Source organism: Mustela lutreola, chromosome 2 (assembly GCF_030435805.1).
Source record: "Mustela lutreola isolate mMusLut2 chromosome 2, mMusLut2.pri, whole genome shotgun sequence".
Classification (NCBI taxonomy): Eukaryota; Metazoa; Chordata; class Mammalia; order Carnivora; family Mustelidae; genus Mustela; species Mustela lutreola.
Genome location: NC_081291.1, coordinates 128,483,043 through 128,510,550, shown reverse-complemented (window position 1 = coordinate 128,510,550; position 27,508 = coordinate 128,483,043). Strand labels below are relative to the sequence as shown.

At 43.3% G+C, this 27,508-nt stretch overlaps 1 protein-coding gene across 2 annotated transcripts in view; it reads left to right on the top strand.

Annotated features, from left to right (window-relative positions):
• The window catches only part of FNDC3B (fibronectin type III domain containing 3B), a 345,426-nt gene extending 320,200 nt beyond the window's left edge, over window positions 1-25,226 (top strand). For both annotated transcript variants that reach the window (XM_059163470.1, XM_059163471.1), the window contains exons 24-26: window positions 8,528-8,694; window positions 11,799-11,926; window positions 21,610-25,226. In XM_059163470.1, the coding sequence (XP_059019453.1) occupies window positions 8,528-8,694; window positions 11,799-11,926; window positions 21,610-21,921 (607 nt within the window). In that variant the 3' untranslated portion in view covers window positions 21,922-25,226. The remainder of the gene's footprint in view (window positions 1-8,527; window positions 8,695-11,798; window positions 11,927-21,609) is intronic.
• Window positions 25,227-27,508: the final 2,282 nt, after the last annotated feature.

The window sequence follows — 27,508 nt, the reverse complement described above, 5'->3', positions numbered from 1 at the left end:
CAGATCACCAGTGTATTTTAAAGCCAATATATTCCCAGCAAAAGGGGATGGTGCAGAGGGCTCTGATAGAGTGGCTAATTACCAGTTGCTCTCCATTTAACTCAGTCCTTAAGGCCGGTGACACTTTTCCCATCATCAGGCAAAATTGGAGGGCTTTGTTAATGTGTACAATATGACTGCTGACTGTTAGAGAGGGACAGAAAATAATCTCTACAAAGAAACCCTGAAAGAATACACACTAGGCAACTAATAAAAGTCGCTAGAGTGTATGAGCCCTATGGGAGAAGTGAACTTTCCTAATGTATGCTTATTATGGAACAGACCCCTGCTTTCCATTTCTCAGAGCATATTGTTGAATTAAATAGATGTAAGGCAACTAGCTCAGGGCCTACAGAGACTGTCGATACTAGTTTCCTTTGTTTCTTTGGAATAGTCCTGGTAACACACATGATCACCCTTGTTGGATAAATGACACTTTGGTATTACCTTCCCTCAGTGGAAGGCGATGTGGTTCTCCACAGGGGTGTCAGATCTCTGCTCTAATCCCAGATCTGTTACTGAGTTTCAGAGATGGCTAGAGGCATGTCCCTTCACTTCTTTTTGCCTTAGTTTCTCTCTCTACAGAATGGAACTAATAATGCCTGTCTCCAGTCCCTGATTGATGGAGGAAAAGCATTGATATGTCTTAGAAAAGCAAAAAAATTAAGTCTACAAAATAGAGTACTGTGGGCTTAGTCTGACTAGGTTTGCAGCCTGAAATGTCAGATACAAGCAGAGGTAAGTAATGATAGATGAACTGTTAGAGAACTTAATTGGACTGCAAGTAAAAAAAATTCAGGCTATAGGGTTGTTGTTGTTTTTTTTTTTCCCATTTCAAAATGGAATTTTGATCTCTTTAAACATAAATAGAACATACAGCATTTTAGTGTTTTTTTCCCCTAAATCATGTAAGATTGAGGCAAACCCATTAAAATAGAAGCAGACAAACTGAAATCTGCAGGACTCTGGGAAGAGTATCCTTGAAGAGATTCCTGCATATGCTTGAAAAGAAAGGAGAATGGGAGGTTTCAAGATTCTTAGACGGACTTCACACTGAAATGTCTCTCTCTCTCTCTTTTTTTTTTTTTTTTCAAAATAAATCTCTTTTTTAATACATCAATAACGAGGTACAGTTTGAACAACAAAAACGAAAAAAGGGATTTTCTTTTATTCTCTGTAGAGTCTCATCGGCAGCTCAATTGACATTTTATTTCTTTGAAAAGGAGCCTGAAATGAAACCTAACCAAAAAGTGTTAGAGTTGGATCCCTTAAGAGCCAGTAGACATGTATGCAACTGAGAGCGTGGGGGTAGGAGAGGAGCTCCTTTCGCACGGGTCTTTCAGAACTCCCTGGCGCTTGGGTGCTTGGTCTGCAAGTGGGGCCTCTCACCAACCTCACAGCAGACTAGGAAACACCGCCCCTGCCTCAGGTGACCCACACGATGCCATCTGCTTCCAACTGCTTCTGCATAGACATGACAGGACTCTGTGTTCTCGGTGGAGCGAGGACACATCCTCTCCATCCCTGTTTTGAACACCCTCCACTCCCAAGCATGGATGGCTTCAGTAATGGAGGAGAGTCTGTCTGTCTCTCTCACACACATAGCCCATGCGGCCCAGGGAGATTGAGAGAAAATAAAGGCAGTGGCACAACATCGTTAATATAGCTGTGCTGATCTTACTAACAGCTGTTGATTTGTGATGTTGTAGAACAACTTTCAAAACATGCCATTTGCAGCCTGGAGTGGACTAGAGGCCATTTTAGGTCAGCAGGGTAGATCCTAGTGAGGAGTTAATATTAACAAGCTACTGTTAGCTTGTAGTGGGCCTAGGGATTATAAGGTAGGAACAAGGTAGTAAACACAAGAACCTTCGTGTTATCTTATTTTCTACTGTGAATTTAAGTTATGAGCCATCCAGGGCATTCTTGGATTTTTTTTTTCTTTTTCTTTTTTTTTTTTTTTGAAACAAAACTTTTTTAAGGAAATAAAGTTTTTAAAATTGAATTATTGACCTATCATCATTTTACTCTAAAATAATTGAAAATAAACATTCAAAGATGTAACATGTTTGAATTCTTCCTTCAGTTGCCTTTCACTGCAAAAATTAAAAAAGTCATCTTTTACTATGTGTTAAAACCTAGAATGCTGAGGTTAAAATATAGCCTTCCCCTAGAACTTCGTGAAACTGTTAAGAATCTGTTGTTTTGCCTTCCTAATATGTATTTAATAAGAAATCGTAGAATTTACTTGGTCCTCTCATTCGGCTCTCATAAAAACTCCTGCCAGGTGAACGAGACAGTTGTTATTATCCCGAGTGTCTGGAAACTCAGCCTGGAGACTTAACCAGCTTGTCCAAGTTCATGGTAACAGACTCTGCATCGTGCCCAAGGTTTTTGTCCGTCTTTGTACCAACCAAGGAGACACTCTGACAGGCAAACAGAATAAGCAGAACCATTTTGTATTCACAGATCTGTAGAACATTTTCTTAAATCACTGTTAAATTGGCAACGTTAAACCCCTGTGTGTGCTTGCTACCATAGAAGTGTTTAGTTTCAAGACATTATTACAGTCGATGCTGAAGCAAGTGGGAGGCAGAGCCATAAAGAATTCATTTAGACTGTAAACTTTCAGTGACCCACCCAACCTTCTGCCTTGTTTATGTTTCCATTTCCAAGTAAATATCTTTAGTACAAGAGAACATTTCGGGCCATTTTTCCTTTCTCTCAGTAAAAATGCCCCGATTTCCACGAATGGGCAGCACTGGTCCTGGACCCACAGCTCCCATCTTCCTCGGCCGTCCGCAGCCATTCTTGGCCTGGGTTAACCGGGCCAGGGTGGGTGGTGCTCACGTGTACAGCTTTCTCTGTGGCTCAGGAGAGCCGAAAGGTTGCCATTCTGGGGGCATCCTTCAGGCTTCTCCAACATTAACAACCAAGGTAAACCACTCATAACCCTTGGTGTTGTGTCCTTAATAACATGAGTGTTAGCATTCCCACAAGCACTAGGCATTTCGTACCGAGTTCCGCCAGCATGGTCCCATTTGATTCTCACAACAGCCTGTGAGGGGAGGCATTATTGTCACACCCATTTTTCACAGACAGAAATAGCTTCGTGGCTCTGGAGCCCAGAAGCCCCAGGCTGTGAACCTAAATTCAAGCTCAGGTCTGTGAACTCGGGACTGTTTTCATACCCTTCCCCTCCTTAGCCAACGGCGCAGCTCTGCGGGTGTTTCTATACCTGTTCTCTTGGTCTTCCAAGGGAAGGGTCATGGGGTTGAGGCCACCCGGGGTACACAGCCCTGGGCAGCAGGGGTAGAGAGCAGAGTGGAAGACCCCCTCAGAGGCAGTGCCAGTGTGGGCCCGCGGCTCCGGGATGACCTTTAAGCAGCTGTGATTCCGCGGGGGTGCCTGTGGCTGCATTCGGGAGCAGACACTGAAATCGCTCTGTGACTGCACTGAGCACGTGCTGTAGTCCGGGAGCCATGCTGTCAGGTATGCGTAGTTCATCGTGTTTCTGTAGCATCAGAGCACCTCCCCGTCGCGGATCCCTTATTGCCCAGGCCACCCTCTCTCCCTCAGGAGCCAAGGGACTGAGATCTTGGTGAGAGTTCCTTGACCATCCTCTGATGATGTCGGCACCCCAGCTGCTCCAGATCCTCCCGCTTCTCAGTTGGCATCCACCCCCTTCCCCAGGCTTGGGACAGTGCACACTGAAATCAGAGCTTTCCGGGCCTTCGAGACTGTAGGATTCCTGTTGTCCTCTGGCAGTGACTCCTGTCCCAGGCAGTGCATGAACACAGGTGGAGTCCAAGCCATGACCCTGGATGGCCCAGATCATAGGGGGAGGGATCAGCAAAGCTGGGTGGCTCCTGTCCTCTCTTCATGGCACAGACATGCTCTAGGGGCTGGATCCTTGGCTGCCATTTAGAATGTGTAGCCTTCAGTCACTGAGTCTGAAGACACACGGTGTATCTTTAATTCTATCACCAAAGGCCTCTGGCTGACTTATTAATGAATTTTAAAATGAAGATGGTTTAAAAAAAAAATTTAGGAAAGAAAAACTTCGGTTGGTCTTTGTTAAAACACTTACTTCATGAATATTTGTAGCCTCTGCGTGGGTGGTTCTAGCCATGGGTTGCTCCCCTCGGAGCCTCCTTGAGAGGCCACCATGCAACTAGCTTTAATCACTGGCTCCAAAGAAAGGACGTTCTTTATTCTCCTGCCTCTTGGAGTGATGGAGAATAATGATAGCGTTGCGGTAAAAGAGGGATCCTGTGCCTCTTAATGCTGGCTTGTGAGCTTTTTATTTTGTTTGGGTTGGCCTTTGTTTAAGACAGACATCACTGTCAGCACGCACAGAAAGAAATTGAGGATCCGTGACACTTACCTACGGCGAGCTCTGTGTAGGGCCTGTGGCATTTATGTGAGCTCTCAAACCCAGTCCACCAGAGACCAGTGAGGGAGGCGTTCTCACCAGGAGTCCCAGCGCGGAGGATGAGCGGACTTCCTGAGGGAGCCCTGTGGCTGACACCTCTGGCCGGTGCACAACCTGGCTCACCGGACGGCCTCTCTCCCCACACCGCCAGCTCTCTACCCCGGAGAAAAGAAAGGAACCTCGGGATTAGCCAGTGGGGATGTAGATGGTCTCTCAGGAGGGAGAGTGGAGTTTGATAAAAACCCTAGCACTATAAAATAGTTGGCACCTGTGGGAGTGGTGATTACAGGTCTAAACACTTCTGTTAACCCAGTAAACCTGACCACGGTGCCGTGAGGGAGGTTGGGGCCTGAGGACCCTTGATGCACGGAGGGGAAGACTGAGGCACAGAGAGGCTAGATAAGTTGCTGGCGGCTCACAGTCTCGGTGCTTGTTCTGCTCATGGAACCCGCATGGACGAGGAGTGTATTGGGGATGGTGGGAACCGGTGTTAGCCCTCAGAGTTTTCAAAATTAAGACTCTTGAAACCCCTAAAGTGAGACTAAAAGTGCCAAACTGGCCATTAACTTGGGAAGGTCATGTCTCCAGAAACCTAAAATCCGAGGTGAGAGTTTAGGAAAGATTTGAGTTTTTGATTAACAAGCTGACTTACATGGAGCTCTTAACTAGAATCCATTGACCTGTGCATTTAATACATTTCTTTGTTGAAAGTAAAGCAGCATGAAATTAGACATGAGTATGGTCAATGATTTCCGTATGAGAAGGTGAATACCCAGTCTTTGTATTCTCTTACCCCACAGTCTCACCCTTGCGCTTCTCTTCTACTCCACCTCTTATGTTTCCTCAAGAAGAAGGAGGGTACAGGAAACCTGTCAGGGGATAAACATAGCAACTTTTTTTTTTTTAATAGATTTTGCTTGTTTGTCAGACCACAAGCAGAGGGAGAAGCAGGTTCCCCACTGAGCTGGGAGCCCACGCTGGGCTCCATCCCAGGGCTCTGGGATCATGACCTAAGCCAAAGGCAGATGCTTCACTAACTGAACCATCAGGTGTCCCAAAAGAATGAACTTCTAAAACTCTTGGCAGGCCTCAGAAGTCCTCAGAAGGCAGGAGTGCGGCTGCCTTGCTTCATTGCTCAGCTCCTTCTGACCTTGGGTCTGTGTATCCGCCCTAGGGCGTAGGTGCACGAGGACAGGACACCCCCTTTTCTCTAAGTAAGCCTTTGGGGTGGAGTAGTTGGCCCTGCCAGCTATTTCAGAATGTTTCTCCAAAAGCTGCTAGGATTCCTGGTGTCTCCCCTAGCCGCTCCCATGCCCCTTTGACTCAGGAGAGAGCCTGTCACATGCCCATCGTCCTTGCTGCACTGACTGAGGGCTCCGTACCTGGCTAATTACAAGACCTAGGAAGTAGCCCCATCCAGTTTGGCTACTTCCCCAAAATTCCTTCCATGGCTTTTCTGAGGGGAGGGAGGTCAGACAAAGCAGGGCAGCAAGCAAGTCATGACTTCTTATTGCTAAAGTAGACAGAGGGCTAAATTAAAGGACTGGTTAGATACATGCTTATTCTACAGAAGGCTGGAGGGAGAAAGGATGACTGCTTTCTCTCCCGTTCTCTGTGCTCTTCTGCTGGGTGCGCCAGGCTGCCAGCCCCCAGCTTTCTCTCCAGGGGAAACGCCAGCTACAAGCTGGGCCTTCTGCACATGCATCCACCTTCATTGAATGCAAGGGGAGTAAACTGGAACCTGAAATCCATTGGTAAATGTCTCCTTCAGAGTCATTCTAGCTTTTTTCTGAAAGCAGATGCAGCCCCGCTTTTTTTTTTTTTTTTTTCCCCCCCAGTAACACTATCCCCAGACTTAAACAGATGCTCTAATGGCAAAAATCTCAGAGTCCTTCAGTGCTGGTACCTGTTTCTACAGTGCCTTCTGTAAATTGGGATGCGATTTTTAGGAACTGAAATGCAGCACTGAAAGCCAAACAATCAATTAAAGGGGGAAAAATAAAAATAGTCCAGAAGCAGATTTTGATGTATTTGAAAATTGGTATGTATGCTATTTGCCTAATTTAGGATGATGCTACCATATCAGAGTCCTAAACCTGCTTCAGTCCATTTCTCTGAGTGCTACTGTCCACGCAGATGTACTGACCATATTGTCAAAAGGAAACAGTCTCCTAAGAGCAGGGCATGTCAGGGAAGCAGTACTATTGCTAGTAACCCCTCTCCAGATTCTTTGAAAAACCAGGCTTTTCTTGCAAGTTTGTAATGAGGATGCAACACATTTACTTCTTAAACCGTGACTTCCATTTTGTGGTACAACCAAAGGCCGTGACTCTCTCTGGTCAGAGATCCTGGCCCATGGGGAGCATGAGTTAATGAATAGCTATTTGCCTCCAGCATTAGCAAGGGAGTCTTCATTAAGGTGGTAATGTGTCAGGGCACCAAATAGGTTGCCATGGTATTTGTGAGTTTCTGAGTGGACTCTGGCTTTCCCTGAAATGGAACATGTTCAGCCCCCAGTAAATGTGCTTCCTTGCACAGCACAGCAGAGGGAACGCGAAATAGTGAAATGACTAGGGCTCAGGAACTCAGTTGGGAAGGCTGATGAGTGCATGGGTGTTTTAAGTATTGGCTTGGGGCGCCTGGGTGGCTCAGTGGGTTGGGCCTCTGCCTTTGGCTCAGGTCATGGTCTTGGAGTCCTGGGATGAGCTCCACATTGGGCCTCTCAGCAGGGAGCCTGCTTCCCTCTCTCTCTCTCTGCCTGCCTCTCTGCCTACTTGTGATCTCATTCTCTCTGTCAAATAAATAAATACAATCTTAAAAAAAAAGTATTGACTCTCGGACAGGGTTTCTGAAAAAGTTGTTTAATCTCTAGACCTACCCACCCATCCATCTGTCTGTCCAGAGGGACGGTTCTCCGACCCAGGGAAAGGCTGCTGCTTTCAGAAAGCTCTGACTACACACAGGCCCAACCAGCCCACGGGGATTCAGTCTCACTCATTCATCTTTGAAGCCACAGAGCCTGGCACACAGCAGATGCTCAAGAAATGTTTGCTAAATGAATTCATAAATCCTGCCTACCCCTTAGGCCACAGTGGCCAAGAGTCTAGACATTTTAAAGCATTGTTCTGAAGACTGCGGTTTGTCCTCAGACACTGCGAGAGCCGATGAGCCTGTGTCGGACCAAGTCATGTTGTGGTCTTCCACACGTCCCTGGGCTGGCGGGATTCAAGTCCCAAATCTACAGAAATTCTGGATAATTTGGGGGCAGTTACTTCCAAAATTTTATATTTAACTGTAAAAAGACAAACGATAGCATATACTAATCCAAGGTAATCCAGTTTTATTATAAAAATACAAATTTTTCAAGACCCTGGGGGAAAACACTTGAAAATGTAAGTCCTTTTTTTTTTTTTTTTTTTTTTTTTAAGATTTTATTTATTTATTTATTTGACAGAGGGAGCACAAGCAGGGGGAGTTGGAGTGGGAGAAGCAGGCTTCCCTCCAAGCAGGGAGCCCGATGCAGGGCTCGATCCCAGGACCCTGGAATCATGACCTGAGCCGAAGGTAGACACTTAATGACTGAGCCACCTAGGCGCCCCAGCCTTATTTTCTATATTCAGGCCTTCTACGCTTACACCTCTTGGAGGTAATAATTAGCAGAGTACAGAATAGTCCCACCTCAGATTGGAGAATGATCCAGAAGCTGCCAGTTTAAGCTGTCCAGTTTTGATTAACCTGATGAAGGATTCTAAGTATTTTTTTCTTCTTTTAAAATCTTTTCTCAAAGATCTGTAATCTTCAGTGTGTTCTCACTAGTTTGGAAAAGGGGCTTTGAAAGCTCTTGTGAAGGCAAAGGTTAAAATTGAAGGAATTTTCAAGCTAAACCTTAGTTCTTTGGGAAATCCAGGTAAAGAGGACATTGTATTTCTCAGGTGCCCAGTTAACATGAACTTCATTGCCTCGTATGTAGTAAAAGGTAAGTTAACAGTGATAATTAATTTCTTGTCACTAATGAAAGTTGAGGTGGCTAATGGATTCTGTTTTTTCCTCTAGGTTTATTTCCATCTACAGAGGACCCAGCCACACCTACAAAGTCCAGAGACTCACGGAATTCACATGCTATTCCTTCAGAATCCAGGCAGCAAGCGAGGCTGGGGAAGGGCCCTTTTCAGAAACCTATACCTTCAGCACAACCAAATGCGTCCCCCCCACCATCAAAGGTTTGTAGGCAGTGAATTCTAGCACATTCTTCTGTGAGAGTGAGGAAGTGCTGGAACTTGGAGTAGGAGGCTCAGTTCTGACCTGATGTATATTCTTCTAGTATTTCTAACATCTGCAACCTAGAATCCTAACAACAGTCTCAAAGAGAAGGTTGGGGAACGGGTTCCTTGCAAAAGGGCCTCTCCTCAGGTCTTTATAAGTAAAGCCTCGTCCCCACAGGAGGTGGACAAAGAAAAGGACCACACCGAGTGACACACTTGGGGTTAGAAATGAGGGTGAATTCCTGGTGTTGATACACTTACAACAGTTCACCATGGAGGGCTTGAGGCTCTCCCTGTCCAGAGACCATCACAAAGAGCCGAGGTTGGTGTCTGCCTTCTGGTGACTCTCGTGCCCAGTGCCTGGCCCAGGCAACTTCATCGGCCTGTCCCCCAGCTGCACTCTTACTGTGCAGAGGTGCCTTTGAAAAAAGAGCCGCAGTGGCCTGTGCTCATCTCCTTGAGTTGAGCACAGTTGTCTTGAGGTTTGCCAGTGACTAGTTGACTCCATCCCTTTGTGGGGACAGGGAGTGAGCAAAAGCCTCTCGTCATGGACTCTCCCTCCACCGGGTCTGGTGAGCGATTGTCTCCCTGGTGCACAGGTGACTTGCGGAATAGACAGGCAGCAATAAGGTAGGGCTGGCTCGGCCCTCCCAGCCAACCCCCACTCCCCCGCCATGACCTCCTGAGCCTGTACGCTCTTACCCCAAAAGGATGATTCCGATGAACGTCCCTGTGGCCACTGCAGGGGTGGGCAATGCTGGTGGCTCTTTCCATCCACTGCCCAAAATAACCCGAGGCTGACGGACACACAGGCAGCTTACCTGAACTAGGTTTTATCTGGGTAAAAGTGGGGGTTTGCTATGTATTACTAGATGACCAGGGGGGTGAGCGCAACCTTGAAAAAAGGTCCTTTGTATGTGTGGCCCCAGGAGCAAGGCCATTTGACTCGGTGCTTCATATCAGATGGGGGAAGAGGGGCTGTTTCTGCTTCGGCCAGGGCAGAGTCCACACAGAGGGAGAGACACCTCAGGGCCTGGGTCAGGGTCTGGTTTGGAGTCTGTGAAGGTTTCCTCTAGCTCCTTCCAGGGTGCTTGATGGTAGCTCCCTCCCCTCCGCAGTCCAGAAGTTCTTTGGCAATCGCTTCTCTATGTGAGTGCCAAACTAGGACAAATGGATGTACCCATGCAAGGGCTCATGTGTCACTTGGGTACTAAGTGGCCCAGCCCTTTGGTACAGCTTCGCCTGGTGGCCGTAATGGAAGAGATTCCCGAACCCACCGGGACAGATAGGTTTGCTGTGACAAGAAGGGCTGGCCACAATTTACCAGCTGGCAGACGTCAGGGGTCTTTGTGACACTCCCTTTGTCTGGGGGGTTGTTGGTAGAGATTCAATTCATGGACAGTGGAACACTGAGTAAAAAGCACTTGACTTTCATGTACATTTTCTTCAGAAGGGCAGTTCCTGCCGCTGCCACATTGATCAGATCCTCTTCCTCTTTGGGTCAGGAAGTTGTCTTAGCTGGAGGGCTGTTTGGTCTCATAGGGTCCCTCATTTTTTCCAAAAATTGCATGGAGTTTTGGCCAACTAATTGCAACTTCTTTTTAAGAAAACCTGCATTTTTCTGAAGCAGTATTGGGCAGAATCCCAAGTAGAAAGCGCTGCTTCTAAAGAATTTTAAGAGGAAGAGGGTTCAGAGAGGAGTAATGCATTCTAGTTACAAAGTAGGAAAATCTCAGGTATTGAATTAAACTGTAGAGATATAGCATAAGCTGTGAGAAAAAAAATTTTTATTCTATAACATTTCACATGCTTTACTGTAAACTAATACAGTTTTCCTTTAAACCAGAATTATGAGGGCGCTTGGGCGGCTCAGTCGGTTTGGCGTCTGCCTTTGGCTCAGGCTGTGATCCCGGGGTCCTGGGAACGAGTCCTGTGTTGGGCTCCTTGCTCAGCAGAGAGCCTGCTTCTCCCTCTCCCTCTGCTGCCACCCTCCCCACACACTGCTTGTGTTCTCTCTCTCTCTCAAATGAATAGACTCTTTAAAAAAAATTACAAATAGATAACTTGATTTTTAAAGGGTTTCTGTCAATGCTGGCCATTCTCTGGGACTTAATCTCACATGTCACCTGCTTCTCAAACCTTCCTCAGACTCACACAGATCAGACTGTCCCTCCTCTTTTGTCCGTACACCCCTGTTTAATCGCCTTCACATTTTGTTTCTATTTGTATTTGTCTCCTGCCTTGCTCGCCTCTTCCCTCAACTTGGTCTTAATTCCCTTGAAAGTAGGGTGTACAGCCCCTGTTTGCATTCTCTAAAGTCTCAGCTCAGGGCCTCATCACGGAACATGCTCAGTAGTATTGAAAACATAATAAAAGTACATGGGGCGCCTGGGTGGCTCAGTCAGTTAAGCTGCTGCCTTTGGCTCAGGTCATCCCAGGGATCCTGGGATTGAGCCCCAGGGCCGGCTCCCTGCTCAGTGGGAAGTCTGCTTCTCCCTCTCCCTCTGCCCTTCCACTGCCTCATGTGTGCACTCTTTCTTTCTCTGTCTGAAATAAGTGAAAATCTTTTTTTTTTTTAAATTCTTTTAATTAAAAAATAAATGCGGGCCGCCTGGGTGGCTCAGTGGGTTAAGCCTCTGCCTTCGGCTCAGGTCATGATCCCAGGATCCTGGGATCGAGCCCCGCATCGGGCTCTCTGCTCAGCAGGGAGCCTGCTACCTCCTCTCTCTCTCTCTCTGCCTGCCTCTCTGCCTGCTTGTAATCTCTGTCTGTCAAATAAATAAGGAAAATCTTTAAAAACAAACAAACAAATAAATAAATAAATGCAATCCAGGCCAAGCAGTTATTATTAATAGGATAAGGAGCAAAGGAATTTCTTTCACCAATAGCTTGCTAGTCACGGAGTAGCTTCTCTGTGTGAAGGGTGCCCTGCAGGTTCTCTAGGAGGCTGGGCAAATATACTCAGAGCAGATGCAAGCACACTCCCACTCTAAATTACAAAATGTTGGCGGTTACTGTGATACTTTGAATTTTGAGTTTAAACATGTGGATTTGTATTTCAGCACCTCGAGTAACACAGTTGGAAGGAAATTCTTGTGAAATCTTCTGGGAGACGGTACCACCAATGAAAGGGGACCCGGTCCACTACATCCTGCAGGTGTTGGTTGGAAGAGAATCTGAGTACAAACAGGTAAGAACTAGTGTGTATGGCATGTGTGTGGCTTGTCAGTCCGGCCTCTGCCTCTTGCCGTGAGCAATTCAGTGACTGGTAAGGGGCAGTTTTCTTCAGATCGGTCATAGGAACTACCTAACACCCACCCCTTTACGTAAGCCCTAGTTTACATTTTGTCTGTGGAGGTATTAAATTTTTAGTTCTCAAGCATGACCTTATAAAGAGCTTTAAATTCTGTATTCGTATTTTATATTGGCAGTGCTGTTTACAAGTAATCAAAGTCTTTATGTAGTTGAAAATCAGAGTGCCAGTGGTTTGACTATAGAGAGGAAGTAGTTTACAGCCCAACTGCTGAAGCTTTTTTGGGAGGGGAGGGAGGGGCAGGGGGGAAGCAGGGCCTGAACCCACAACCCTAAGGTCAAGACCTGAGCTGAGGGGCGCCTGGGTGGCTCAGTCAGTTAAGCATCTGACTCTCGATTTCAGCTCAGGTTATGATCTCAGGGACTGGGTTTGGCTCAGTACTGGGCATGGAGCCTGCTTGGGATTCTCTCTCTCTCTCTGCAAGTGCGTGCCCTCCCTCGCCCCCGCAAAAAAGACCTGAGCTGAGATCTAGAGCCTAAAGCTGAGCCGAATGAGCCACCAGTTCCCCAGGCCCCTCTGCCTTTTCTGTAGGAGCTGTAACAGAAGGAGAAGGAATAGGACTTGTTCAGCTCTGGGGGCCAGTGACTGAGCAGCACCAGTCACCGTTTGTCACCCTGTAATGTGCAGGAGAATCCCCAGAGAATCTGTTCAAATGCAGATCCTGGTGCTGTAGGTGTCGGGGGAGGGCTCCAGCCCCCAGGAGATGCTGGTCAGGGAACCAGAACTGGAGTCAGCAAGGCTTTACAGACACCATGATAAACCCATGCAAGAGAGAACATAACTGGACTATAGCCAGATAGAAAATTTGCTTTTCTTATTTTTCAAAACACTTTTAGATCCTTAATTCTTCCAACACTATAGATTATCAGTCACTGGCTGCAAAAGATTAAGATACCCCATCAGTTTCTGTCCTGTTTCCAGGAACTTAATAACTTTTTGTGAAATCAGGATATGATACCATTACTCTAAGAAAAGGTGAAGCCCATTCCTTACCAGAATTTTTAATGGAGGCATGCGTGTATATCACTTAGAAACTACCTTCTGAAACATTAGCATAATTTGTAGAGACCTCTCAGTTCAGCTTTAGAGGCTCCAGATACAGGTAGAAAATAATTTGATTCAGAGTTTTTGTTCAATTGCTGGCTAATGTTCTTTATTTAATAGTGAAGAATACTTGCAAATGTGGAAAACAAAGAAAATTTTGGTACATTTCATGTACTTTGTTAATATGAAGAAGCAGATAAAGAATGAACTGCTTTAACCACGTTTTGCAAAACACTGTTTTTAACTACGACATCTCCCAAGTATTGATTAACATCAGTGAACAATGTCATTGTCCAGTTTCCATCATTCCTCTTTAAGAGCAAAACACTGTTGTATTGTTTCACTTTCCAGTCTCGTTCTAGTAGATGTATCCCCAAAATGGGATACATCATGTGTTTGCTTCAGCATAACAGAAAAAATAGGATTGGTTGCAGGGTCTCAGCTCCGAGAGCGAGCTTAGGAATTTTCCCCACCAGATTTTGTCATCTTAATGCCAGCAACATTGTCCTGTTCCATAGCAATGGGATGATGGCTAAAGGATGAAATGTCACAGAATTTCACAGCGTAACATTTAACACTTAAGAATAATTCATGACCCAACAGTACATTCACTCCATGTTCGTCATTGTTATTTTAAAGACATTTTATTCACATACCATACTCTCTGCTTGTACTTAGAAAAATTTCTGCTTCTTAGAAGATAGTGATTGCTGTTTGACGTTGAAAAAATAGCATTATTTGATCACTGATTTAGATTTCATCAGCAGGTTGGCTCTTTTCAATCAGCTGTTTGTTTGGGACGGCTGGCTGGTTCAGTGAGAAGAGCACGTGACTCTTGTTCTCAGAGTTGTGAGTTCGAGCCCCGCTTTGGGTGTAGAGATTAATATCTTTAGATTTTTTTTTTTTTAAGATTTTATTTATTTATTTGTCAGAGAGAGAGCGAGTGAGAGCAAGCACAGGCAGACAGAGTGGCAGGCAGTGTCAGAGGGAGAAGCAGGCTCCGTGCGGAGCAAGGAGCCCGATGCGGGACTCGATCCCATGACGCAGGGATGACGACCCGAGCCGAAGGCAGCTGCTCAACTAACTGAGCCACCCAGGCGTCCCAATATCTTTAGACTTTTATAATGTTTTTTTTTTTTTAATTTGTTTAATGGTATATATTTAGACCCATGGACATAAAAATTCTGATTGTGAGTATGGTACCTACTCACATGTGTATACCTCAGAATTTCTTATTATAGTTATAACTGAGTTTCTTTTTGGAAGTATATGAAAACATAGTATGTAGGGCAGGCTCAGTAGATAGGGACTAGCCTTCCTCACATAACCATGTGTTTACTTCATTTCCCAAGAAATGATTAAGGTGGGGAGTGTGGTACATAAAAAGCTACAGTTGAGTGAGGAACAATTTGTACTGACTTTTTTGTGTGTGGATTTTTGGGGTTTTTTTGTGTGTGTTTTTTTATAGTTTGGTTTTGTTTTTTGTCTCATTTTGTTTTCTTCTCCCTGTTCAATAAGCGGCAACTTAAACATGATGTTTTGAGTTTGCCATTCGCTTGTTCTGGACATGAAATAGGGAATGAAACCTATTCATACTATGGCTGCAGGAGTAATGGTTAAAATGATCATTGTCCAGAGATAACAGGCTTTGAATACGTAGAAGCAAAGCAAAAGAAAATGGGAGGTAATTACTGCTGAGCCCATAGCACGGCAGGGCTGCGGCTCTCGGAGCACTCATCAGACGGGATCCACTCATGTGCGCCCTTGTGTTCCTCGTTTTTGTTTTCTCGGCCCTGGCCCATAGTTAGGCGCTCAGTCCGTGTTTCTTGCTTGCATGAAAGAGTCAGTTTCAAAGGAATGGAGTTACTTAACATCTGTGGTGGTGATGAGAATAAGCTTCAGCGTGGGGTGGTAACTTAGGTGAAAAAAAAAAACCACCTCTAACAGGAAGGGTCTTTCCTCTTCCCAGACTTGGGTTTGTAGGCAAATGAAGGCACCAGAGCTCTCTCGGATGTTTTGCTTGAAACATTGACTTCAATTTTGCCTTGGTTCTAGCTTATTAGCTTGCCTTTGTTCAACTATCACAATATGAGGCGAGCAGCTGGCTTTAATCATAAAACAAGCTCTTCAAGTAGTAAATCCTCATCTAAAATTTTACTCTATATTAGGATGCATACACATGTTAATTTGGCTTTTCTGCCATTGATACACATGTTTTTTCCAAGAAGCTTAAAACTTCTTTTCAGATGGTATTAATTATAAAGCATTCTAGAAAAGCCTGAAAATTATATGTATATGCAGGTGACTAATTTTTTTTTACAAGATATAAAACAGTTTGATATCTACATAAGAATGTAATAAAAGATGATTCATATTCATGTCCCTGTTCAGACTGCAATAATTTGTACAAAAAATATTTAAACAATGGAGATGAGGAAAGAGCAACAAACTAACAAAGTATTGACTGTTAGGGGACAAAATTTTTGGCAAGTGATTAATATTCTTAGTGCTCAGGTTTGTTGCATTAAGAAAACCTTTAAAGCATCTGAAACTTTATGGACCTTTACAGTTAATTTGATAGCATCTTTGTATAAATAAATTTTCACTTTGTATCATTTTAGATGATAGTATGGGGACTTGTACTGATTCTTTGTGGCATCACATTAGGTACTGTGAGCAAAGGTCTTTCCATACACAATTGTTTGAAAATCTTAGAGCTTAACGTATTTTTTAATGTATTTCCATTTAATTCTCTGACACAGTTTTTTTTAAATTTTTGTCTGTGTCAAGGGTCGTAAAGCAAAATAATAGATCAACATGAGGCAATTTAAAAGCCATCATTTTACGGGTTCTTTTTTTTTTTTTTTTTTTTTTTTTTAAAGATTTTATTTATTTACTTGAGAGAGAGACAGTGAGAGAGAGCATGAATGAGGAGAAGGTCAGAGAGAGAAGCAGACTCCCCATGGAGCTGGGAGCCCGATGCGGGACTCGATCCCAGGACTCCAGGATCATGACCTGAGCCGAAGGCAGTCGTCCAACCAACTGAGCCACCCAGGCGTCCCATTTTACGGGTTCTTAATTGTCTTAGGTTTTTAACTTTGTAAGTATCTGATGACGGCCATCAGAAAATTGCTCATACATCCATTTAAAATGCATGAAACAAATACATCTTCAGTTTCAGGGAGCCCAGGTATCGGGCCCTGGTTTATTGAGAAACTCTTAGGTGCTCTGTACTATGAGGGATGTCTAGTGTATAACAGAAGACCATGGTCAGTGCTCTTAGCTTTCTAGACCCGTTGGGGTGAGAACAGCAGACCATCAAGAAACAGTTCAGTAACAGCCCCTTACCTGCCCTCCTCAGCTCAGGGACCTCAAGGGCCACCCCGCACTGCACCCACTACAAAGGAGGCTTACAGGTTGGTGAGCTCCCTGTTGAGCTGGAGGGTATCCCGCAGTCATGTGATAGGAGAAAAATTAATTCACCTCACTGAGCCTCAGCCACTTTGTTGTACAAGGAGGGACACTCATCCTCTATCTAACTCAGGGTCACTGGGAGCTTCCGACCCTTCAGTGGTGAGAATGTGCTGTGTAAATGACCGTGCTGTGCCAATATGTCTCCCTTTGCAGTCCTGGCGAGTGGCAGTGTTAATTAAGAGACGCGGGCACTGGGCCCGAGGCAGGCCCCCAGTGGTTCTCCCCAAAATACTCGCTGGAATAAAGGATTCCAACTCCACAGCATGTTGTTCTGAATTCAGGGTCACGGATTCTTCAGTTTAGTTATCTGGGTATTACTTTAAATCCTCCTCTTTGGAATAAACATGTCAAAATTACTTTAAAATATATCATACATCAAATCAAGAAGAGAAACAGTCTTTATAAAAATTATATCTATCTACTTTTTGTGATATTATGATTGGTTATTTCAATAAAGACAATCTTAAGTGGAACCATGCCTTTTAAATTGGGTTGAGGCAGGAGGAAAAACCCGTAATGGTGCCCCTGTCAGAGTGAATGAAAATAAAGGGACCCAGGGCGCACAGGCTGCCATCCTGGGGTGGGGAGCTGCACGGTCCCCTGAAAAGTCACTTCAGTCAAGGTACAGGTGTGTGGCAGACAGGATGAACATGTAGTTCAGTGACCCCCCCTCTCCCCCAGGCTGTGACAGTTTCCACCAAAACAAATCCGTTAGCTCCAACCCCAGGAACCAGAATCCACGGGAAAGGGGGCAGTGGGATTGTTTTAACTTTTCCTTAGCTAAGGATTAATCCAAAAGGCTTGAAAGCATTGTTGGCCATTTCTGAAATATACTAGAAACTCTATATTTTCTATCACTACACTGAAAACAACATATTGTTAGTGAGTCCATTTCTTTACAATGATGGCTGCACTCCTGTACAAAAAACTTTTCTGTTGCCTCTGTGCTGTGAGTGTATGTTCATGTTTATGGAGTTCTGGTAATTGTCCTCTCTTCAAGCACTGTGGTAGAAGAGTATCTACTCTGGACTCATTGAGGGTTCTAATGAGAGAACATTTACTGAGCATCTACTTAATTCAGGCCACCCATAGTGCAGGTTGCTGTGGCATTGCTAGAACACAGTCCCACACTCCATATGTGTAGCTTGGTTGGTTGGTTGGTTGGTAAAGATTTTTGTGTTGGCAGTGCTTGTAAAAGGGGGGAGCTGTTCCAGTTAAAACAACAAGAATGGGGACGCCTGGGTGGCTCAGTTGGTTAAGCAGCTGCCTTTGGCTCAGGTCTTGATCCCAGCGTCCTGGGATTGAGTCCCACATCGGGCTCCTTGCTCGGCAGGGAGCCTGCTTCTTCCTCTACCTCTGCCTGCCATTCTGTCTGCCTGTGCTCGCTCTCTCCCTCTCTCTCTCTCTGATAAATAAATAAAATCTTTAAAAAAAAAAAAAAAAAAACAAGAATGACGAAAAGAGAAACATTTACAAGTTGAAGGCTCTGTTTTAATTGGATTTGTCATTAAGAAGTTCCCTCCAATTAGATATCCTTTTCCTTCATTAAGCTTTTTGCCACATAGTATGAGAAAAGCAGCATTCCTTTTTTCTCTAAATACATTTTCAGAGATATCCATTCCAGGGATTAGAGTTCAGCAGAGCCATTGAAACGAAAATATGAGGTCTCTTTTTTCAAGATTCCATGAACTGGGCTCCTAGAAAATAAAATGTCCTTCTGCTCCAGCTTTCTTCAAAAGCTCTAATTTCGCAAACTCTGGAAACCATAGAATTCATTTAAACAGAAGTCAGCATTTATATCCCCTTCCCAAAAGTCTCAGAAACATCTGTGGGGATAGGTTAGTAACTGGTGTTCTGCCAGGAGTTCATTGTTTGATGGCAGAAAGTAAGAGGCCACGTTCCAGAAACTCTCACCAAGCCTTTGCTTGGCACAAACAGGTAGGGGGTAGGGAGTGGAAGGACTGCTTTCCATACCATAAAAGGGAAAGGCAGTGTTTTCTGTCTGGGACAGCAGCAACCAAAATGTGGTGATCTGGGAGGTTTTAACCAGAAACCCTGGAAAGTCAGTAGAGCTGTCTGGGAAGACGAAACCAGGCCAAGAGAACTGGACCTCATGTCAGACTTTTGTCATAAGACTAGGACTAAAGCAGAGGACAAGTGGTGGCATCACTCCCTCCGACAGAGGATAGGAGATGCAGGTCTGGGCAGCTCCAAGGGTGAGCGTGGGTATTTGAGTTAAGAGTGGGATCTCGGGTGCCTGGGTGGCTCAGTGGGTTAAGCCGCTGCCTTCGGCTCAGGTCATGATCTCAGGGTCCTGGGATCGAGTCCCACATCGGACTCTTTGCTCAGCAGGGGGCCTGATTCCCTCTCTCTCTCTCTGCCTGCCTCTCCGTTTACTTGTGATCTCTCTCTGTCAAATAAATAAATAAAATATTTTTTTTTAAAAAAGAGTGGGATCTCACTGGGGGTCTACCGCTGTCCTTACTTATTGTGAGTCCTTAAGAAATTAACAGCCTCCCTGATCCTGTCTTTAACTCTAGCCAGGAGAACTGAATTTGATGGCAGTTGGCTTACCTTCAGTGTGTTTCTCTCACAAAGCCCTCTTCACCTCCAGTTTCTCATTTAACCCTCAGCCCCTCTTATGGTGAGGTTAGGTACTGTTACTATCCCCAGGTGAAAGAGGAGAAAAACTAAGACTCAAAGCTGATCGTTCCCTAAGTTCACAAACCTAGAAAGTACTGGAGTGGGGACTTAGACCTGGGGTCCTGATTCAGTTCCTGTGCCTGAGAAAGCTCTTCCCAGTGACTCCCTGTCAGACCAGGCCCAGTTCCTCAGGGTTGCGTGGAGAAGAGCTCCCATAGCTAGTCTTTTGACCTTTGATAAATGCAAACAGATATTTTAAGAAGTGAGGCCTCTGTAAGAATCAATAAAAGAGGTTATAGCGGGAAATCTTGGAGTAAAAGCGTAAATGGCAGACTTTACTCCAACTTAATAAACATCCCAGTGCTGACTTACCGCCATAGAATCAGAACAGATTATTAACTGGGACATTGCAGATAAGAAACCAAAGCTTGGGGTCACCTGAGGCTCAGGTCATGATCTCAGGGTCCTGGGATTGGGCCCCACATCGCATCTGGCTCTCTGCTCAGCAGGGAGCCTGCTTCCTCCTCTCTCTCTCTGCTTGCCTCTCTGCCTACTTGTGATCTCTCTCTGTGAAATAAATAAATAAAATCTTTAAAAAAAAAAAGGCTGAATATATGCCTGTCCTGTGACCTGGTAATTCTACTCTTCGGTATATATCCACTAGGAGGATCATGAAAAATCATGAAGAAGAACGTTTACAACTGTAAGAACATTAATAACAGCTCCAAACCAGAAACTATCTAAATGCTCAAAACAAACAAACAACACTTGAATGGCAAGTGTTGAGGGACCTTCTTTATCAAACTGGTATACTCATCCCATGGGTTACAAATCATTCCCTTTAGGAATGGTCCCAAAAGTTTCCAAGAAAAGACTTTTCTCAGAAAACAGCAACTTGAACACTGTAAGGTTAAGAAATTAAATCTAGATTAAGAAAGTGAAGAACATTCATACTTATAAGATCTCTTTAAAGAAAAAGAAATGTACACCACTGTTTTCTTGAGACCACTCACATGTTGGGAAAGAATTCATAAAGAGGTTCCATCATGGTATATAGGTAGAACTCTCGAGTAGCTGGCGGTGGGTGTGTGGGTTGAGGCAATGATCACGACTGACAGCCAGCTCGTCTTAAACCATCCATTTAGCTAACTCATCATTGGAACAAAAAGAAAGACCGGTGTGAGTCTTCTTATGACTCTTTCGTAGTTGGTTGCTCCAGCCCAGTTCTGTCTAGGACTCCAGATGCTAATGCTTTTGCTACAGTCTTTAAAGAAACAGGGTGATGCGCCAGGAGGAGCATGCTTAAAAATCTTACAGAGGAGGTGTGCCTGGGTGGCTCAGTGGGCTAAAGCTCCAGCCTTTGGCTTATGTCATGATCCCAGGGTCGTGGGATCAAGCTCCATATCGGGCTGTCTGCTCGGCAGGGAGCCTGCTTCCTCCTCTCTCTCTGCCTGCCTCTCTGCCTACTTGTGATCTCTGTCAAATAAATAAAATCTTTTTAAAAAAATGTTACAAAGGAATAGCAGAAGCATCAATGAAAGAGGAAGAATTGGTTTTCTGGCACTTAGGCACTAAACAAAAGTATAATAAGACAAAGTCTACTTGTGAAAATGGAAAAGGAGGGAGGAAAAAAGTCTTAAGAAAAAGGCTAAATATCAAGTGAAATTGGGTCCCTTTTGTAAACTGGGAGATCCTTCTGCTGTCTTTCTTTGTCCAACACTAAGTGCATGGCCAATGCACCTGTGTTCACTGGCAGAATGTCCTATTTTTTGGTAGAAGTTTACACACCAGACTTTAAAAACACTCAGCATTGGTAGATTCCCACTAACTGTACAGCTGGCAAGTAGAGATCACTGGAGATACTTCTTATTTTTTAGGGCATTTGTATTAATGGGCAAAACTGACAGCTTTACCGGGTTAGCCTGTAGCCAGGTTGAAAATGCTAACACCTGTCACTTAATTGCTGTGCTTTAGTAATACAGTTGGAGTTGTTTTAAGATTCTAGATCGTGCACTGTGCACTGGCCACGTACCAGGCCTGTTTTAAGCACTTTATAGATGCTAACTCAGTGCCACTCACCCAGGAAAGATTCAGTTAATTTTACTTTCTTGTTCTAACTGTTCACCAGCCAAATCTCTTAAAATTTCATTAGACGTGTATTACTTTGGTCAACTGCGATTCCATTCACTGGATTTTGTACTCTATTTGCTTGGGGTGGGTTGGAATGAATATCCATCTTTTGTTGTTGATTGAAATACAGACGAGGAGAAGTAGCTTTCTACCCCATTTTGGTAATTCTGGTCATGCTGGAGTAGACACCAGGGGCCTGATAGACCTGGATTATCAGATTATTGTTTTTCCAGAGTAATTGACCAGGACTTCTCTGTCTGTCCTTGAAGGTATACAAGGGAGAAGAAGCAACATTCCAAATCTCAGGCCTCCAGACCAACACAGACTACCGGTTCCGCGTATGTGTGTGCCGCCGCTGCGTAGACACTGCTCAGGAGCTCAGCGGAGCTTTCAGCCCCTCTGCGGCTTTTGTATTACAACGAAGTGAGGTCATGCTGCCAGGGGACACGGGGAGCTTAGACGATCCCAAAATGAAGAGCATGATGCCTACTGATGAACAGTTTGCAGCCCTCATTGTGGTTGGCTTTGCGACTTTGTCCATTTTATTTGCCTTTATATTACAGTACTTCTTAATGAAGTAAACAAACCCAACAAAACTAGAGGTATGAATTTAATTAATGCTACACATTTTAATACATACATTTATTCAGATATTCCCCTTTTTACACCCTTCTGTTCTTTGATTTATATTCTTGTTTTACAGATTTAGCTAGGAAAAAAAAATATCAGTGTTTTGGTGCACCTTTTTGAAATGCAAAACTAGGAAGAGATTAAACTGGATTTTTTTTTTTTTAAAGGAAAAAAAAAAAAAAAGAAGAAAAGCAAACCAGATACCAAAAGCTAGCTTTCTTATGTTTTCTTTTAAATTTTCAGATTTGCCTTTATTCTGTTTTCACTGATGTCTTTTGCAAGCCTTTGATTTTTTTTTTTTTTTTCCATGTTACGGTTTAGTAATTTATATTCACCAGTCACTTCTTTGGTCTTGATCATCCGTCTCTGTGAACGTGAATCACAGTGTGTGTACTTACAGGTCTAGGATTTCAGTGTCATCGGAGTCTTACCACACAGCTACAACCGCAACAACAACGTACGGAAGATGTGTTCACTCAAATAAGGCTGCCCTAAACAACCATTTTGTCACTCAGTTATTTAACTGTTTAGCTCATTTAAATCAAAATGTGTACTTTAATCTGAAATGTTTTAATAATCTCTGTTTCTTATGATTTTAACACTATGAGCTGCCTGTCTAAGAAATCAAGTAACCAAAATGCACCTATAAATTATGGAACATTGTAGATTTCACCCCAGCGATTCATAGCCGTAACTTTAAGAGGGCATTGTGCAATAGTTAGTTGTTTCCTTGTTCAGCTGTTTTAAAAGCTGCTTTAACTTGTTTGTTTGTCTTTGTGTATAACTACTTCTAATCACTAGAGTTATTATATTCTGTTATGTTTGACCAGAGTTATATGACGAGAACTGGTGACAGTTTAGTGCCTCTGCCCCTTGTCCATGATTTACACTAATTGTGAGCAGTCTTCTTACACGTCAGCTCATTGTTTTGGAAAGATTTGCCGTAAGGCTGTTCTTTGAGGTATCAGTGAAGTGATTGAATTTCAGTACCTTAATTCAGCGCACATCAGATTCATCTAACAGCGGATAAAAACCTATTAAAACCCAAAAGAGAGTCATCTAAACTTGTAGTTCCTATTTTTGTGGGGTTGACCTGGCCATGTGTGGAGAGGGAATGATAGATGGTGGTAAACACAGGGTGTTTGGGGGTGAAGGAGCCCTAGATTCTCTCCCTGGATCTGTCACTAACTTGCTGCGTGACCTGAACACGTCACTTTACCTCTCTGTGCCTCAGTTTCCAGTGCATTAAATAATAAAAAGAAATAAAATAAAATGGGGATTCTAACGTTTGTAAGTGCTTTGAGATCCTTGATCAACAGGTGCTATTGGAGTGCAAAGTGTTACTCTTGCATGTTTATTCTGAGTCATGAGATAATCAGTTTTAACCCAAAGTCATTGGATTATTTATATGAAGTCCATAATGTTCGCGTACCTCAGGGACATTTAAGAGTTGGAGGTGCAAATATATTCCAAAAGGGTGCAACAGACACAGTGTATCCCCCTGCTTCTGTTTTTGTATATTTTTGCTACTTGGTTTTTCTTGATCATAGCAATTCTGTGCTTGGTCTGTGTTGTCTTAAGATGCAGTATGCTGTACTAGCTTATGATATTCCCATACCAAAGTCATGGGGAAACCAACATTATTTTTTTTTTGTTTATTTATACTATATTCTGCATACAGTACTTTAAATGCCAATTACAGTGCAATCTTTATTTATTGTAAAATTTTTTAAATGTACTTATGTACTAATTTTCCCTTGTAGCATGTTATTTTTTTTGTGTGTGTTTTATACTTTTGTAATTTTAGGTCAGTCTTGTTCCTTGGCAACATCTGTAGTATTACGAATCTTCTGACATTTTCTTGTGTTTTTAAAAGATAAGAGCATCTAGTGCATTAAATGCCAAAAAAAAAAAAAAAATCCATTATCAGTGATTGAAACGTTTACATGTACCCAAAAATCCATAATCATCTCTTGAAAGAAAGCGCTACGATCAATGAATTATTCTGTGTGCCTATATTGATGTAGTAAGTACTAGAGAGTTTTATATTTTGTTACTGACTATAATAATTAGTTGAATTAGCCTTGCAAAGTGATGGCATCAAGGTAAATATATTTTTGCCAAAGTTCTGGCCTTCCAAAACTCAACCCTCTACTTAATTGTGTATTATGACCCACTATAACATTGCATCTGCATTTTCTGAGACCATCTCAGGCGGGTGTTTTTGTTTTGTTTTGTTTTTTGTTTTGTTTTGCGGGGATGGGTGGGGAGGCTTTCTTTTTCTTTTTAAAGCAGTGAAGATTCAACAGAGTACAAATTCTATGTTGAACAGCAGGGGGGGAAATCGGTCCTTTTTGGAAACACTTCAGAACTGCTGCTATAAAGAAATTCTCGGAATGGTTTGAAACATTTTACATGAAATAATGGCGTCAGGCCCAGATTGCGTTGAGTACTTTCTCTTTTTGAGATTTTCATCTTGTTGAACCACCATAAAGCTGAAGTGTGTCACAGACCAGCTGACTGCACTTTATTTTATTGTTTTCTGTGATTGGGTATTCATTATCATCCCTTTGGTCAAAAAATGACTACTCCATCTGGCACGGTTCTCTGTCACAAATATGTATATGTGACATTGATATATAACTCTGTAGACATTGCCGTTACACACGAACAATAAAATAAAGTGTTATATTAAACTTATTTCTTTGCCCTTTTGCGATACGTAGGAATGAGTGAGCGGCTGGCTTCCGACGCTCTGTCAGACTCTCATCCCTGGCACAAGAAATTCCAGTCATGTGAAGCAAACTGCCCTTTGTCCTCAAAGAAATGGTCTCAACACTTTTTTTAAAAGATTTTTTTTCATATTATCTATCTTGTTCTTATCAACTTGAAATGTTGGCATTTTCTAACTGTTTCGTTGGCTACAGTCATTCAGTATTCCTGTCAAAATTGAAAAGTGCCCTAATTGAATGTGTCTGAATGTTATCCTTGCACAGTTCTTTAAATTGAAAGACAAAATGTTTTACCTCACTGTTGGACATACATTCCAAGCTTTTCAACTTTAGGAGAAAAAAAAAATAATCATATGTTTTCCTGTATTGTAAATTTTAGACTATTTCATATACATTGTATTAAAACTGCCATATCAATTTTAATGTATAGATTTTGCAAATACTATGCTATATGTAATACCTAACTGTATCTGTAGTGTATATGTAATATATTTATGCCCAATAAATGTTTTAATTCTTTCTGACTTAAGTAGGGTTTTTCTGCCAAGAATAGGACTTGCTTTTTGTTGTTGTTGCTGTTGTTCCTTTTTAAAAACTTGAACCACATCCCCAAAGTTGCAAATTCAAATGCCTTTGGAGGCCAGGCAGGTGATGCTTCCTGTGCCACCCAAGGGAGCAGTTACAGCCCAGCTCCAGCTGATTGGGGTCCTGTAAGATGGCAGGCCACAATCATACATGCTCATGTTTCCAAAGAAGCTAACAAAATTCAGATTTCCCTTTACAGAACAGCTAAAATATGACTGTGGCCCACAGAGGCCCAGGAGCTGCCATTTATTTTTTGTCAGAGCCTGCGTTCCTAGCATACTATCCAAATGCCAAACCTTAGGAGCCCAGGTCTATCTCTGGATACTGAGACCTAGCACATTCCCTCCCCGCCTCAACTTCCCACGGTTTGGCCTGCCTTCTTCCTTGCTCTGGGTCTCATTCAACAACAGCAGCAGCAATAAAGCACAGTGTCCCTGCTAGGGCCATGGTTTCATTTGGTTTAGATTGTTTTGCTAGGAATCCCTATTTTTTTGTTTTATTTCTGGGAGAAAGAAGTGTATGGAGAAACTGTTTCAAAGAAGGAGGAGCTGTTCTTAAGGGTAGAAGTGACCAACTGAACACATCAAATTTTGCGTGCTCCTAACATTCCACTGAGAATACAGTAAAGGATTTGGTTTTTTTAAGACTGGGAAGAACAGGAGGAGAGCTTGCTGGCACTAGCATTTTGGAAGCCTAACTGAAGAAAGCTGAATTCTAATTTCACAGGGAGAGAAATGAGCCCCACTTCGTTGTACATGCAGAATATCCTGAAGGCTCAAAAATTGACAGAAACGTCCTTTGGAAGTGATGGGGAAGGGGGAAAGGAGCCTAAAATACTACTAGTTGAAAGCTGTTTAAAACGCCGTTTGATCCATAAATTCCTCCCTGTTTTGTTTTCCACTGGACAGCCGCAACCCCACAGAATCCTACTGAGTTTATCCTCAGGAGGTAACAGAAAGACCCTAAACTTGAAGACACAATGCACAGTTGATCGTTGAGGTACCATATCAAAAATGGGATTCAGTGAACGTACAGGAGAATATGAAGAGTCTTACCTAGAGAGCCTCGTGGGCCGAAAAGAAAGATCTGGAAATCTTCGATGAAGTGGTTCAGCCGCGCACCCTTGGGTGACACTTCTCGGCCGGCACTGTTCTGGAATATCACCAGGGGAGATTTTCAAAACCCCTACCGGCAGATCATACTCTAAATCAATAAAATGAGCATTTCTGGAGTATCAGTGTTTTCTAACAGCCCCCAGATGATTCCACTCCACAGCCAAGACTGAGAACCACTGCCCTACAGTGAAACTCTCCTCGCTAATCCTGTCAGCCTTCCAGTCCTCCAGCTTAATGAAGAGTGACCTGACCTCTGGTGAACACGAAAAGCCCAAGGCCGATAACTTGGAAGAATCCGGGACTGAGGGAGGAGCATCTTCAGAAAACAATCGTTATCTCCAGAGAGATGAGAAAAAAGGAGTCATCTTTAAACTGAGGATACATTGCTATGGAAAAAAGAATGCTTGAAGAACATGGAAATATTCCCAGAAATTAAAAATTCAGTAGAAGGGTTAGAAGTTAGCATTAAAAGAATAACCGCCAAAATAGGAAAACAGAAATGAAAAGAGGAAAGATGAGGATCAGACCAGGACATTCACCATCCAAGCGATAGAAGCTTGAGAGAGAAGAGAGAAAATGGAGAACAAATCAGGAAACGTGTGTTTCCAGAAGGAAAGGGTGAGAGGATACCCAAACGATGGAAATGGACCTCTACCAAGGCACACCGCCATGAAACCTCAAAATACCAGGACCAAGAGAAGTTCCTCAAAATAGAAAACTGGTCACATAGAATTAGAAATCAGACTAGTTTTACACTTCTCATTAGCATCCTGCAAGCTAGAAATCAGTGAGGCAAGTATGTCAAGACTGGAAAGAAAAAGATTTCCCACCTGCTTACTCTTGGACAAGTGTGAAGTAGCATTAAGATGTTTTTAGAAATGTGAGATCTCACAAATTTGCCTCCCATGCACCCTATCTCAAAGGCTACCAGAGGATAAGCTCTCCCACAGAAGCTAATAAAATAAGAAAGAAAAATCCATGAAATTCAACCCTCATGGTGGTTTTCATGGAGGTCAGATGTTGGCTGTGTGGCCCTTTGCCCCAAAAGGGTTTATGTAACTTTATCTTTCTCCTACCCCCAGTTTGCATAACTGCCCCCTCCACAT